This window comes from Zingiber officinale, chromosome 9B (assembly GCF_018446385.1).
Source record: "Zingiber officinale cultivar Zhangliang chromosome 9B, Zo_v1.1, whole genome shotgun sequence".
NCBI lineage: Eukaryota > Viridiplantae > Streptophyta > Magnoliopsida > Zingiberales > Zingiberaceae > Zingiber > Zingiber officinale.
This window is the reverse complement of record NC_056003.1, coordinates 4,599,775-4,615,154: the sequence shown is the minus strand read 5'-3', so window position 1 is coordinate 4,615,154 and position 15,380 is coordinate 4,599,775. Positions and strand designations below refer to the sequence as shown.

The 15,380-nt window shown below is 39.1% G+C and overlaps 3 protein-coding genes across 7 annotated transcripts in view; 1 reads left to right on the top strand and 2 right to left on the bottom strand.

Moving 5' to 3' along the window:
- The window catches only part of LOC122022729 (WD repeat-containing protein 36-like), a 35,964-nt gene extending 34,916 nt beyond the window's left edge, over positions 1-1,048 (top strand). For 2 of the 4 annotated variants that reach the window (XM_042580806.1, XM_042580805.1), the window contains exon 19: positions 662-1,048. The gene's annotated coding sequence lies outside the window, so the exon portion shown is untranslated. Of the gene's footprint in view, positions 1-531 lie in introns of all 4 variants that reach the window. The other 2 variants (XM_042580804.1, XM_042580809.1) reach the window with 1 other exon arrangement.
- A 1,091-nt stretch (positions 1,049-2,139) lies between these two features.
- Positions 2,140-4,018, bottom strand: LOC122024866 (piriformospora indica-insensitive protein 2-like). Its single transcript, XM_042583588.1, has 2 exons — positions 3,551-4,018; positions 2,140-3,487 (listed from the first exon to the last, which is right to left on the bottom strand). Exons 1-2 carry the CDS (start codon positions 3,749-3,751, stop codon positions 2,330-2,332), a joined length of 1,359 nt encoding a protein of 452 aa, XP_042439522.1. The 5' UTR covers positions 3,752-4,018; the 3' UTR covers positions 2,140-2,329.
- A 1,351-nt stretch (positions 4,019-5,369) lies between these two features.
- LOC122023900 (nuclear matrix constituent protein 1-like) lies at positions 5,370-15,157 on the bottom strand. 2 transcript variants are annotated; one of them, XM_042582321.1, is made up of 8 exons: positions 14,481-15,156; positions 12,769-12,978; positions 10,636-10,889; positions 10,258-10,528; positions 10,090-10,173; positions 7,015-9,143; positions 6,257-6,497; positions 5,370-5,961 (listed from the first exon to the last, which is right to left on the bottom strand). In XM_042582321.1, the coding sequence occupies exons 1-8, from the start codon at positions 14,799-14,801 to the stop codon at positions 5,662-5,664; spliced, it is 3,810 nt and encodes a 1,269-aa protein (XP_042438255.1). In that variant the 5' UTR covers positions 14,802-15,156; the 3' UTR covers positions 5,370-5,661. The 2 variants fall into 2 exon arrangements, with proteins under 2 accessions (XP_042438255.1, XP_042438256.1); XM_042582322.1 differs by lacking the exon at positions 5,370-5,961 and having other exon boundaries at positions 6,421-6,486; positions 14,481-15,157.
- Between the last annotated feature and the right edge of the window lie 223 nt (positions 15,158-15,380).

The window sequence follows — 15,380 nt, the reverse complement described above, 5'->3', positions numbered from 1 at the left end:
TTGTTAATTGTTTATTGAAGCGAAAGGGATGTTCATTCATGAAATTTATAAAAAGAATCTGTTTTGTTGTTAATTGTTTGTTGAAGAGAAGGGAATATGCATACATGAAATTGTTCTGGTTTCAAATTAAAAGCGGCACGACTAACAAAGAGGTAACAGGGAAATAAAATAAAGAAACATGAAAACAGCCTGTAGTTCTCAGTGTGTTGTTTATATTTGACCAGGGAAAGTTATTTTCAGCTACATCTATTTTTTTTATTGTTTACCTTTTGTAGCATTTGGTGCACTCTATTTTCAAAAACAAAATAGGCCTAATATAATTGTCATTTAACTTGCCTCAAGTGAATGGTTCTTTATCGATAGGCATGCTTCATGTAGCGTCAAACAAAAAATGGGCTCACCTGTCCTAAAATGTTCTCATTATTTGTTTGCTCATTTAATTGTTTTTAGAAGTAAAGGTCAGGTTGGCTTCTTATTTGCTCAGAGCACTTACTGCTTACATACTTTTTTATGAAGTATTTGTTATTGCAGCTTAGATATGCAATCCGTCGCCAAATTCATTCCTTGTTTATATGTAATCTACATCAAAGATCACCAAGTTATCCGTGTATTCTCCAAGGAAACTAAGTTTTATCTGGCATTCTTTTGCCATAAATTACAGATTGCTCAAATACATCTGGAGGGTCACCTTGGCAATTTTCATGCAGAAGCTCACTGGTTGAACTACTTGGCAATTTTCTCAAATATTGCCACCTTTTTTCATGCAGAGACTCTTCTTTCCCCTCCAAATTTTTTTTATAGAACGGGGACGTTCTTGTATGATTCAAATGGTGGCATACGACACTCGATTCAGAGGATCATCTGCATGATCTTCCAGGTTGTCTCACCGGTTTGTCTCATCTTGTAGCAAGTTAAATTATTCCAAACGTTAGTGGTTTTAGGATTTAACTTGTTTCCTTTTCCCCTTGTGTCGTTGGGAATTGTGTATTATTAAGTTGTAAAATTAGCTGAGTACTTTATATGATTTGTCAAGACTGATTCCTAGTTTTGCACTTGTTGTAACATTTTTTGTTCAACATATCAATCTATAATGAAGTAATTGTCACTATTTTTTATTTTGGAAACGACCATCATCATTTTTGATATTGCTAATTAGTAGTGATAGAAGCATTCGATCTTATTTTGGGGGCCTTTTGGAAATTCTTTGGAAAACAATTACTAATTCTTAAGTATTTATAAGATATAGTTATAGATGAAATTATTATTTAATCGCTTTGAATACTATATTATCAATATAGATCTTCTCTACCACTTATATCTACCAATAATTTATGAATGTTAATAAAACCAACATACAAAGATTATTCAAAATATCTCTATTGTGCTTCCCATGTCCAAAATGTCATTTAGAAAAGAATAAATCACTAAAAACTAACCTAAGCTTGCCTAATCAACTAAAACATGTTGCCTATTGTTGCTCTTGTCAAACTTTCAACTTCAGCATTACAAGATGTAAAGATGGTTAATTTGACTAGGTATTTTTCAATATATAGGCTACCCTTTTGGAATTACATTTCAGAAGAAAGTTGCTCAAACAAGATGTTTGATCAACCTACCATTTCAGCATTACAAGAAAGTATTTTGCCTCTCGCAAGAAAAGAAAATACTCTGATCATGAATACAAGTTAGACAACTGATGCTAGATAATATTAAACGCATATCAATCATCCAACATTTGATATATATCTCTAATATAGTCGAAGTAAATGTCTTTCTTATGTGCTAGTCATTATTTCCAAGGTTAGTAGTCGTCCATGATTTACCTCCTCCATATTGACTCTAGGACAGATTGACAGGGACTTTGAAGGCGAGCGTATTCATCTTTTTACCACCGTCTATACCTTAGAGTTGGCTTCATCCAATCATTGTCACTGACTGATCTTACATCTACAAGACGATTGCTCATCTTCCTTAATGTAACTATGCAAGAAGATTATCTTCCAGTAAGTTTTACCCGTCACAAGGCTACTTATAGACGGGCAACTAACTACAATGCATCTCTTTAAAGACAATTTAAAGAAGCGAACATCCACCTCAAATAGAGAGCCTTCTGCACCTTCTGTCGTTGCCTGTCCCTAGTTAATTGACAGCAGCTATAGGCTTCTGATAGCTAGCATCTTCTGTTAATCAACACTTCTGACACAAGGTAAAAAAAAAAAAGGCTATATATCAAACAAATCTTCCAACAGATTTATCAGACTCATCAGTTTTCCCCAGAAAAATTAGCTAAACCCATATGACTAATCCACCACCCTGCTTCTTCACAATTCTACAACAACACGACCAAAATGATGATTCCCCGCCATAACGCAGAATGCTCCTCCGGACTGCCATTCTCTGTCACTTGATTGGATTTGAACTCTTCAGTTGAGTGTTGTTGATCTCGCTCGCATCGTGGCACGCCGCAAGGTGCATTGATCCCTGAGGCGATGGCCAAAGCCGTACTGTAACACAGGTTTGGATTGTTCCAGGAGGCGAATCTCTTCCCCATCCTCTCGTAGAATCCTCCGGGGAACTCCAGCTGCCCGCTCAAGTTGTTGCCGTTGAGGTACAGCGCAGTGAGATAAGGCAGATGTGAGAATTTAGCAGAGACGCCGCCACTGAGCTGGTTCCCGTCCAGCGCGAGGTACCTCAATCTCTTCAGGCTTGTAATGGCGTCTGGGATTGCGCCGCGCAAGCCCATGTGAGATAGATACAAAGTGGAGAGGTTCTGCAAGTTCGCCCACTCGAATTCCAAGAGGTTTCCTCCCCACGGATTGTAAGCCAGGAGCAAATCCTGAAGCGACTCTAATCTCGGCAGTTCGCCGGATAAGGAGTTGTTCCTGAGGTCTAGTAGGGAGAGGCGCGTCAACTTTCGAAGCTCCGGTGGAAGGCTTCCCTGGAACTGGTTGTTGCTGAGGTCAAGCTTCAGGAGGGAACTGAGATTGGCGAGGGAGGAAGGCAGAGGACCTGTCAAGTAATTGCCGCTGAGGTCCAAGATCAAGAGCTGCGCCATGCCGGCGAACAGAGGAGCAGGAACTCGGCCTGAGAACTTATTCAGGGAGAGCATCAGCCTCTTCAGATGAACCAAGCCGGCGAGTGCCACCGGCAGCTCGCCGGTCAATGCGTTATCCGCCAGAACTAGGGAGTTGAGGTTGCCGAGCTGACCCAAATTGGCCGGAATTTGGCCGGCGAGTCCGCGATTCGACCGGAGCTCTAGGCTCTCCAAGGTCGGAGCTAGTCTCTCCCAGTTGCTTGATGGAATGGTGAGCGGTCGGCGGCGAGAGGAGAAGCAGTCAGAGACGGAGAGGCTCTTGAGATGCTGGAGATGGAACAGCTTTGGATTGAACTTGGCATCGGACGAACACTCGAGGGAATTGTCGAGAATTGGCCCGACGTTCAAGGAAGTGACGTACCACAGCCCATCAAACAGGTCGCATGAAACTCCCTGCACTTAAAATCGAGATTTGAGATCTTTAAAAAGCTAAGGGCATCCGACGATTTGACGAACCTGTATCTGAGTCCATCCACAGGGATCAGGGTAAAGATCCGAGCCGTTCCACCGTACGCCCACCAAGTCTTGGATCACCGAGTACAGTGCTTCCTTCTCCGCCTTGTCCATTGGAGCGACGGAGCTCTCTGTTTCGGCCGACGCACGCTGGAGAAGGAGATTTACGAGGAGAAGAAACGATAAAGAAGTGATCTTCCGCATCCCCACTACTCCTCTACAGAAATCTTGGAAATTTTGCAGTGTGAGAATCCTGCTGGCGCCCCTGGATGACAACTCCGAACTCCCCTGTTTCGGAGGCGAAGTGGCAACGACAGAATTCGATGAACTAAGAAAAAAAATGTGAGAAGATGGCGGTGTCTGTCGAAAGCTTTTGCCGAGCAGAAATTATGAAAGAGGACAAGGTTCCTGGCCGAGGACAAACAATATCCAAGGATGGCATTAATTGGAGCTTGTTAATTTTGTGTAATGATGGGAAATGGGAGCAAAAGGGAAAAAGAGAGAAAGGATGGGTGCGTCTTGCATGGCCGTAAAATATAACGAAGGAAGATCCTGTGAGAATTGTACTTCGATCTGTTGCTAGTTCAGATAGCTCAGCCTTTTCCATGGTGGAGAGAGAGCACTGTGGAAAGTGGAAAAACCTATTGGAAGTATTAAGGCTCGGCTAAACTCGATCGTCACGAGCTCTTTTTCTTTTTCTATGAATAAATTGGACTTTACTGAGCGATACGATCGGTGAGATTCGATTCACAAAAATCAAAGAAAACTAAATGGAGGGACCATGTTCTTTACGTGCATCTTCCTGCTGCGTCTGCGTGCTTGTTATGCATGCAGAAGGAAGCCTATCCTATCCATTTGGCTCTTCTTTTCTCACATCTATCAATAATGCTGGATTCCAGTATGACAGTCCCTATGCTATGCTGCTTCCGCATTCCAGTACTGTTCGTGCTTCTTTTCTCCCTTGTATTTATAATGCCATATTTTGGTCTCAATTTGATCCAAATGACCTTTAGGCAATGCGAAGAGCTAATGGAGATCATTGAGTCGTAGTGGAACTGATTTTGCTCTCCAGCCTGAAAAGCTCAGACTGGAATCGAGCTGAAAAAGCTTAAACAATGCCAAGAAGCAGCAGCAGGAATGGAGAGGAAAGCAGTTAAGCAGCAGCGTGTTCCCGTTCCCAACCGCCCTCGGGTTCTGTTGCTACGAGAGAGGTCTGGTGATGACAAAGGTACAGAAAGCGATGTTTCCAGCCGTAGGACGGCCATAATGAATGACTGAGGACTTTATCGGCCCTCGCATCTACTGTCTGCTGTAGCCTAATCCTACTTCACGCTTTTAATTTAAGTGGTTGCCATAGAGCAAGTAGCAAGAAGGTCTCACCAGTTCTCTTGGGATCTTAAATCATGCCATGGGGACATGGGGTTTTCCATCGAAGCTACTGGACAATATTCTATAAAGGAAGTAGCAACTACTGAGCAGAGCGACCAGTCTTAAAGTCGTTTCCAATTTAATAGAAAGAAGTGGTTTGTGTGTGCACACTGCCGAAATTTTCCCTGTGGGCATCCATGGCTACGGGAGAAGGTAACAGAGCAAGGACCACCTATATCAACCTAACACAAACACAACACACACCGTCATTTGAAAGAGCCAGCAAGACACTGCCAAGCACTGCCGTGCAACCTCTAACATTTTTGGCAGCTTCTCATATCTATAAGGTGCCTTTGATGTGTTGCAATAACTCAACAATTGATAAGGTAAAAGATCGGTCAACAAGGATGTTATAGCAATTGAGTCCCACTTGTTACGCACAATAAGGAAAAAGTAATGAATGGTACAAGGTGCCACGAACAGCATTCCTTTGTTCCAGGAATCGACTAGACTTAGATCATGTTTTCCAGTCCAAAGCATGAAAGATCCATACATCATTCTGAACTGTTATTGAGCATCACCAATAACTACTGAGACTAAAGTGGGAAAAAAAATAATGATACACGAGACTTACATTACTAATGCACATCAACACAACTAAACGAAAGATGAATTTACGCAGACACATACTAAAAACCCACATGAAGTCTTGAAATCTTGGGGTTAATAGAAGAAAAGTAGCAACTTCATGACGTGAAGAATGTCCAGAGCTTTTTACCAATTGAAGCATTGAGTTTTTCTGAATCTTCTTCATCCTCGTCACTGTCCCCATCTTCACTCCATCCGCCAACAGGGGTATTTGGTTCTGTAACTAATGCTGCTGCTTCATGTGCCATTACCCTATCTTCACCATTTTGCTCACTTGGTTCAATAGATTTCTCTTCATCATCATCATGGATCTCCATCTCTCGCCCTCTATCTTCATCAGTCTGCTCACTTGTTTCAACAAATTTCTCAGTATCAGCATCATGGATCTCCATCTCTTGCTGTCAAGGAGTACAGTATTTGTCCAAGTAAATATCTCAATCACACAATCAAAAATGTACTAAATCATTAATGCTATCCCATTAAAACAACTCGAAACAAGATGTTTTTTAACGGATTCAAGCAGACTTTTTTAGGCAGACATTAATGCTTGCCATTGTTAGGATGACCAAAAGTAGTAGCCTTCAGGTACAGGTGCATACCCTTTCTGAAATCAGAACTACAAGAATTTTGTGTAGTGAATTAAATATTCATGCGTATCAACATCCCGAGAGAGAGAGAGAGAGAGAGACTTACCCGAACAAGTTTCTGGGAGATCTGAACTTCCGCAATATTTTGTGCAGCTGTCTTCTGCACTTCTATTGACTTTGCACCCTCAACTAAACTTGATTCAGGCCCAGTTTCTAGCCTTAGTTTGGAAGTTCCTTCTCCATCTCCATTGCTCTTCAGCTTTTCATTTCCTGAGACTTGGTAGCTTCCAATCGCACGCCCTTTGGTTTGATCAGCTACTGGTTGAGCTGCTGAAGCTGCAGTAGCACTGAAAAGTAAAAGATCACTCAACCTGGCTTTTATCATGCGGTTAATACTTTTATGTTAATATAAAAGACAGCTTGTCAAGTTCCCAATAGAAAGGAGAGATTATATGTACGAAAGGAAACCATAACAATGGCAAATGGGAGAAATGATGTCCCAAGGGTAAAAATCTGGGCAAAAGAAGTCAAGAAGCCTCAGCATCTCGAAGGAATATGACTTTGTTTGTGCCTACAGAAATGACACTAACTGAAAATAGAATATGAAGTTTCTCCTTAAAGTTTCCTCCAGCCCAAATAGTAAATGAACTTGGATGCTAGATCCTTGAAGAATGAGCAAAGTTGGAAACCAAAAAAATTCGTCAAGATAATTACAGAAACCTCACTTATACCCCCTTAGCTTGTAAGCGTGTTAAAGCTAGGAATTAATCTATAACAGCAACCCAACCATTTAATGCCATAACACTATGTTCTAGTTCAGTTACGCTTTGGGATAACAAATAGGTCCTTAAAAAATCAACTTACATGGTGGAGCGTCTGAAATTATATCGCTTTTCTCCGACTGCCTGAGTTTGAGGAGCAGCTATTTGTCTCCTTTTACGATGTACTCCAAGTGAACTGATCTCAGGAGTTTCACTGTCCACATCTTGTTCACTAGGAATGGACACATGAGAAATACTACGCTTTTTCCCCACATTAACTAAATTATGATCATTAACCTCCTGGAAATCTGAAGAAAGACTTTGCCCATTTGTCAACTCATTCTTCTTGTTAGAAGTTTTCCCGAGGAAATCTTTTGCTTCTTCAACAACTCTTTTCACTGTCCGTGTTCTCCGTATCTTTTTAGGTTTACTCTGGGTACTTTGAGATGTTGTGATTTCTGCTGCTTTGGGCTGGGAATCATTTCCCAAAAATACAGATATTTTTTCTTTATCATATTGAGTTTCAGTCTGAACAGCCTGCCCAGCAACCACCTCCTTATCAAAAATATCTGTTTGGATACCATCAATATCAGCTGAGCTATCCACAACTACAACTGGAGGTTCTGCCTCATCTACAGATCCATCTAACCCTTTTGACTCTTCATTCAGCTTGATTTCGCTACATGCTTCAGATCTATGGCTGATGAAAGGATGGGTAGCAATTCCTTGTGGTGGTGCAGATTCATCATTAGTTCCGCCCTTCAAAACTTCATTATCAAGTCTTGAACCGAGTGACAAAGAACTCTTTCCCTGATCTTCCACATTTTCAATTTTTCTTGTAGGGGAGAAATTAAACAATCTAGAACATTTTTGCAGCCATGATAAACCACCTCGTGGTGTCATTGATGGAGACATCGCTTGCGGTGTAGTTTCAGAATTCTTGTGTTTCAAGTTATCTTCAGAAATCAATCTTGGTAATTGAATAACACCAGTATCTTGCAGGCAGAGAAGATCCACGTCATGAATTTGAAAACCACAATTTTTGCATATCTTACATTGTTGAGCCATAGCTAGAAAATTCTCCCTCTCCTTGACAAAGTGCTCCCTTTGTTCCTTCATTTCCATGTTGAGTGAATGAAGAGCATCGATGTCCTTCTGAATATCAAGTTGGTCATTTTCAAATTTCTTTCTGCAAGCAGACAGATAGTCTTTCTCCTTTTCCAATTGTTCTTGGTCCACTTTCAAGATTCTAGATTTTAATTCATTAGCACTACTGAGAGATTTTACTTCATTTAACTCACTAGCCTTCTTTCTCTGAAATTCGCTCTCTCTATCTTGCAAATCCTTCTCCATAGCCTCCTTCGTTTTATCCATTTCATTTTCAAATTCAAGTTTGCGAAGCTCAAGATCCCGACTCATAGCAGCACGTTCACACTCTAGCATTTCATGCACATCCAACTTCTCACGTTCCATTGTTTTTTCAAAAATTTCTTTCTTCATCCTGAAGTCTTCCCATTTATCCTCCATGCTAATTCTCTCTTCCTGTGCCTCATTCGTAATCCTTTCCTCCTCATCAATTCGCCATTTTTCAAACTTTTCTCTATCTTCATCAACCTTCTTTACGTCAAATTCTAGTGCTAATTGTTTGTCATCCAACAACTCCCATTCTTTTTCAAATTTCTCTCTTTGGTGTCTTAAATCCTCTTTTTGTCTATCTAATGAATCCTTCATTATCTTGTAATTTTCAAACTCTTGCTTCAGTTTCAACTGAAACAGGTTATGTTCTTCTCTTTCTTGTCTGGTAAGTTTAAGATGCTCCTCCTCTTTGATAATTTGCACCTTCTCAGCTTCTATTGCCATCTTCATGGATTCAACTTCAGATACAGACTTGAGCAGTTCCTGCCTATCACTCTTTAGCTGGTGGTTTTCTTTCTCCAATTTTATCTCGGCAGCCTTAATAGATTCCTCCCACTTTTTCAGAACTTGTGATTTGGAGTCAATATCTTTTTCCATTTCCTGTAGTTTCAGCGCTCTAACTTCCAAGAGGTTCTCTCTTTCTGTAATTTTCTCCTCTTTGTGGCCAATTTCCTTATTCTTTTCTTCCAATTCGATTACCTTGATTTTTGTCTCTTCATCAAAAGCTTTTCTTCTTTTCTCCATTTCTAACTCAAATTTCTGTCTCTCGGAATCCAACAAAGCATTGTGATCATCAAGAAGCTTCTGAATCTCCACCTGCATAAACAGAAATGAGAATTGTAAAGAGGGTAATGAGATCCTATTAAAAGAAGAGATGGAACTTTCACTTCAATAATTCATCATAAACGAAGGATGAATATTCCAACAAGTACAAAGTAGCTGTTAAACTGGCACATATAAGCCAATTTTGACAGATGTCAATACAATGGAATAACCCCCAGAGTAGGCAGTGTATCATGCATGAAAAATATTCTGCAATATGCAAATGCCGTTTATAAAAAAAAAAAAAATCTGACACAAAACAATTAAGATGGCAGGAGGAAGACAAAATTTCAACTTAAAATCAATTGGAGAGATGCCAAGCACAACCAACATCACAAGAGCAATATACAAATAATCCATAGTGACCAGTACACCTAGACCATCCAACTTTGTAATTATTATATTTATAAAAAGATATGGGGTATGTTGAATCATGTTGAGCAATATAGTCCTCCATTGATCCTCGGACAAACCAGTAAAAAACAGCATGTTTACAGGATTTAATGGCATGCAAAAATATTGCACATAAAATGTACTAAAATCTGAGAAGCAGAGGGCCAAGGATTATTACTATTTAGGTTCCAATCATGCTGAAAAACTCATAAATTCAGGTAGTTTGACTTAACTAAGAAACTAATGATTGGGTAATCACATGTCAACGTGAAATGGAAGTGCAATTACATAAACAGCAAAGACACTGAGCAATAAATTTAATTATGATCAATAACAGTCTGCAAGCACTTGTTTCATTTGGAGATTATTTAGCTAAACTATTCAAAAGCAAATCCACAATATCATAATTTTCTATGAACTTTCAATCTTGGGTAAAATTCTTAAGACAATGCTTTCGGGTAAAATATCTTAGCCTAAATATAATAGACAAGAAAACTAAATATGCATGAATAACATTCCAAGATTAACCCAATAATTTAAAAATCACCTTTTCCCTAGCATTTAGCTTTTCTTCTCTCAAAAATAATTCCCGCTCCTTCTTCTCTACACTCTCAAACTTGATCTCTGCTTCCTGCAATAAAAAAATTGAAAATTAGAATCATTCAAGTACATGATATACGAAGTAAACCAAAAGTAATGCTAAAGAATCATATACCTTCTCCTTAGAAGCCAAAGCACTGAGTCTTATACTAATATCATCTTCTTCCAATTTCAAGGATTTTTTTGATGCCTCAATCACTTTTTCTGCATCTTCAATCTCTCTTTGTTTCCTTTTAAGCATTTTATCTAACTCACTTGCCTTATCCTCTCTTTCATTCAGAAGTCTCTGCCCATCAACAAGCCGCTTCTGACTATCTTGCAGCTTTCTCTCCCAAATAAAAAAATCTTCCCTTTGTTTTGTTAGGTCCTTCTCATGTGCCTTTTGCCTAGAAGATAATGAAAGAATAAGAACTTGTACTTAGATAAACTTACAAACTCAAGGTATGGTCAACTAAATCAGAATAAGAATGGGATAAAAAAGGGATAGACTTACTCGGATGTTAAAGATAGATACTCCTTCTCAAGTTTTCTCTTTTGAGACTGGAGATCATCCAATTTTCTATCTAACTCAGAACTTCTGCGGCTTGCTTCTGCTAGCTTAGCATCAGCAGCATGAGCCTTCGCTTCAATTTCCAGGTATTTTTCCTCCAAACCAGCCTCTAAGGCTTGAGCCTCAGCTAACTTTTTCTCAGATGTAAACTTGACTTCTGCAATTTCAGAACCTACATCTCGCAAATCCTTTTCGAGCTACATACAAAACCATTCAATTGTCAAAAAAGAAAAGAACAAGATGCAAACTGTAAAAGTTTTCTGTATTTTATTTGTTTAAACTATCACAATTACATGGATAAAATAGAACAGAGAAAAAGGGATATGGCATGCGGATGACAAAGTGGCCTGACTTTAAAGATTGAATAAACATTCATCAAATTGAATTCAGAAATGAAGTGAACTTAGATATCAGACACATATCCAAGATCCAAAGGAATGTGAGATAAATATGACAAAATTGTTAGGAAAAATCAGACATGATTATCAATGTATCTATAAGAGCACAGTGTCCCACACAACCATCATAATCTGCTGCTGCTCATTTAGTTGATAATCTAGAATGCAAGGTAACAACATGCCTATATCGAACACAAGCCATACATGAAAACAATCAGGCAGCTCAACCCATGATATACAACCTAAACCGATCATTTTCTTTTTTAAGCAAATATCTAATTTCACTTGGTTTCTCACTCTAAGATAAGTCGATACAGCGACTCAATCACCTGCCTTCACCCATCGACCTCACTGAAAATTTTTGGAATACAAGAAGCTCATACGCCTGCTATGTCCCCTCAAGACAACTCTTACATTCTTCAACAACTAGCTGCTCTACTACCTGACAAGCAAAGGCATCATTATACAGTATACACTATTCCTCATACTGCTCTTGATCCTTGACTGGTACCTACCATGTCTCCTCAAGACAACAGCCACTACCGTCCTTCCAAAATCTCCAAGAACCAGCTGCTCTACTGCCTGGCCAGCAAAATCATCACTCTACAGTATGCACTATATATGGGACCTCCTGCTTCTCCTCTTGATCCTTGACTCAAGCTCATTAATCATTGGTTTCAACCTCTAAAACTCAATGCATCCTTCCCTATAAATTTCACAGCCACCTAAGAAGACATGAATCAATCTTGATTTTGGAGCTCTAGAAGGAATCAAGTTGCATCTAATGAGTTCAAACTCTGTAATGCAAGCACAGAAAAACAGATAATTTAATATATAGTCAGAGATATATTAAATTACAAGACCATGGCAAACATCATGGTATTAGGAAGAAATTTCCCAAGCATAGAATAATAAGATAACCAAAGACCATATAATTAGTTACCAAGAAACAAAGTTCCTTAGTAATTCAAAACTAAGATGAATCCAATCAAGTAGCACTTTTGCAACTAGTGAACTAGGAGTACCACATTAGAAGAGAAGTGTGTTTGCACATTAGACAGATTCAAGTGTTGTCTTTCAAGCACCTAGCATTGAAACTTCCATAGAAACTAGAAAGACATATAAGCAGAGAGTATGACAGAAGAAAAGGCTTTTTTAAGAAGCTTTCTAAATATTTCAATTGGTGTCTTGGATTCCAAATTTTGGATGAAAATGAATGAAAGATTACATACAACAAGAGCATTATAAGAAGCATCTTATTTTCTCCGTGTCACCAATTTAAAGTGTCTTTTAAATATTTAAAGTGGTTCATGTGCCTATTCTCCCCACCTAGTGGGAAAAGGCTTGGTGGTTGTTGTTGTTGGTTGTGATGTGCCTATTCTGGAGGGGGGAAATGACAAAAGCCAGACATCAAGATGAATTTGCATTGTAATTTGACGAATTGCAGCCTAACTCTTAATTGATCTAATTGGTTCAAGGTGAACATTATGCATGACAGCACATGGAACATAATTGTTGATGAATATAAACAAGAAATAGTAGCTTTCCAAAAAAGACATAAGAACCGCATTTACAAATGGGTTTAGTTACTTGGCATGTTTACCTTAAAACTTGATGTCGAACAAAATAATTTAACCTAAATCATTTATAAAGAAAAAAGTTAAAGTTACTCTCATACAACTGCAACTTTCTGCTTCTCAATCCCCAAGTCCTTCTGCCACTTCTCTTCCCGCTTTTCATATTCAGAGACCACAATCAAATGGGCAGCTTTTTCCCTCTTTAGAATCTCCCCAGCTTCTGCCAAAGCCTGCCTAACTTCTTCATATTTAGCGATCGAATCTTTCTTCTCGATTAGTAAAAGACCAAGATTATACTGATACTCGTGAAGCTGCATAAAAAACATCATACGACAAAGTAGTTAATTAGTACTGATGACATATAAACAGGGACAACATTGTATCTAAGAAATATGGGACTTTCCATATTTGACAAAAGAAAAGGGAAATCAATCAGATAATGAATAATATGCAAAAGAAAAATTTCTGAACAGTAGTTCATTTCTAATTTTATTCAGAATAATATGGCAAGAAAACAACTATAATCCCAGTACGGCAGAAATATTAATAACTAGTGAAGATATGTGAATCCAAAAGAAAATCTCCAGATACAAAAACCTCAATTTATAATATAATATTGAAAGGAATAGTTAGCTCTTGATATAAATATGACAAATCTATCTTACAATTGGTTATCAATCCAAGACTCTACTCTGGATCAACATATATTCAGTGTGCTTCTCCTTTGTGTGCAAGACCAAGGTAACAGTAAAAGAGACAGAAAGTTGGAGGAACTGACATATGAATGAAAGAGGAAATGACACAGACTCCTAAACATTCCTCTTAAAGGATGATTCATTTTGGCTTGTTTAATTCAAATAAGGTAGGCCAGAAGATGATCATTTGGAAGAAGAAAAAAATAATCTTTCACTTGACACTGCATAAGACTAAAGCATATATTTCCAATTGGCATCTATGCAAACATTAAGAAGGTTGTCAACACTTTGGACAAAACTAGGCAATATGTCTTATTGTATATGATCGTAAGCTTGAAAGCAGTGCCTGCAGATGAACCAAGATAATAACACAATTTCTCAGCATAATGTCAAAGATAAACATGGAACCATAGGTCGCCCATGTTCATAGACAATGACTAAACCTGAAACTTAAAATCCAAACAAGTAATATTCTGCAGATTCAGACAGCATGATATCCTGAAAGTGTAGATTGCATTTCTTTACTAATTGTATGTTTTAAACAGTTTGCCCTTCAGAAGTAACTACATTTTACTGACACTGTTGAGATTACTTAGATCCACACTGCTAATTTGTGTGTTTGATTGTTCTGCTTCTTTAAGAGAAAATCTTAAATGGCTACCTATTTTGGGTGAAGTAGGTCTCTCTCAAGCCTTAACACAGTATCAAAGGAAGTTTAGTTGTCCTAGCTCACTATAAGTGTGTGGTCGTTTCAAGTTTTATTAGGCGAGTGTCCTGGAATTTATCCTAAATAGGTTACAATGGAAGGTGGATAATTGAAGCAACTTTGTTCACATCGCCAAATTGTTAAAGTGGGCAGTGGCTGCCCGCTCTAGTGACCAGCTATTTTGGTTGGATTGGGTTTGCTTCTATGCTAATATCTTTGCTCTACATTAACATGAAAAAATATATATCAGTAGATTGAAGGCCACTTGAGTAATCTAATTCTAAATCATGCTTTACTTAGTCAGAATAAGACTGTGCATGTCTGCAACGCCAGGTAAGCATAACTAGAACTACCAATCATGGTGAAATCAAAATTCTAACTAGAGAAAAAATAAATAAATGGCATCAATAACCTCCTTTTCTAGCTCGTTAATCCTCTGAATAAGAGCTTCCCTGTCCTTCCTCTGCAGCACCGACTCATCCAGCAACCCTGCATCCCTAAAATGCCGCCAAGCTTCCACCTCCGCACCCCATCCTCCGATGGTATCCCCTCCATTCTCAACCAGCAAAGCCTGAGGTGGCCGTGGCTCCTCTACCACGCTCTTCCCCTTCCCTTTCAGGGACGATGGGCCACCGACGCGCCCCTGAGGGTTGGACGGCGAGTCCAATCCATTTTCATTGAAGTCTCGAATACTAGGTGATAGCGACCACCCTTTCTTCTGTGGAGTGAACATCACGAATACTCTTTCTTCATCAAAGCTTCCCGAGCCTAAACCCTAGAAGGGTCTTCAGTTCCCCCCAGGAGTGGGAACCAAAAGCCCTAATCCACAAACTGAACACAAGAAGGGAAAACAAAAACGGCTTCTGACGCCCAGAAGGCAAAGAGTAACTGCGGAACCTTCAGGCGAAGAGGAATTCCTCACTCGAGCGAACGAGGGAGACGAACTGGATCGCGAAAGGAACTTCGGAGCCCTGAATTGAAGGTGAACAACAACAATTAGTGGAGGAAATTGCAGGGAGGGAACGGACGAAAAAGGGAGGCACGGAGAAAACCCTAGAATTGGAAACAGAGGGATCGAGTGGACCAATTTCGATTATCTTTTCCAATTATTTTCTCTCCGGGGACTTAGTGCGTCCTCTTTTCGTTGTTGACGAAATTGCCCCTCCGTAATATTTTTTTTTATCTTGACGTGAAATTCTTTCCCTTTCTGGGAACATTTTTCTGACCATAATTTCTAGTAAAGCATTCAACATTTTCCTGCACACGATCGTATAGTTTACTTATATGTAAAATACGTACGTTTGTTTGGAAT

Coding starts and splice junctions, on each gene's coding strand:
- LOC122024866 (XM_042583588.1), bottom strand. CDS start 3,751: ATGCGGAAGATCACTTCTTTATCGTTTCTTCTCCTCGTAAATCTCCTT. Junction 3,488..3,550: donor GTGGATGGACTCAGATACAG/GTTCGTCAAATC, acceptor TTTTAAGTGCAG/GGAGTTTCATGCGACCTGTT.
- LOC122023900 (XM_042582321.1), bottom strand. CDS start 14,801: ATGTTCACTCCACAGAAGAAAGGGTGGTCGCTATCACCTAGTATTCGA. Junction 10,529..10,635: donor TATCTATCTTTAACATCCGA/GTAAGTCTATCC, acceptor ATTATCTTCTAG/GCAAAAGGCACATGAGAAGG. Junction 10,174..10,257: donor CTTTGGCTTCTAAGGAGAAG/GTATATGATTCT, acceptor TTTTTATTGCAG/GAAGCAGAGATCAAGTTTGA.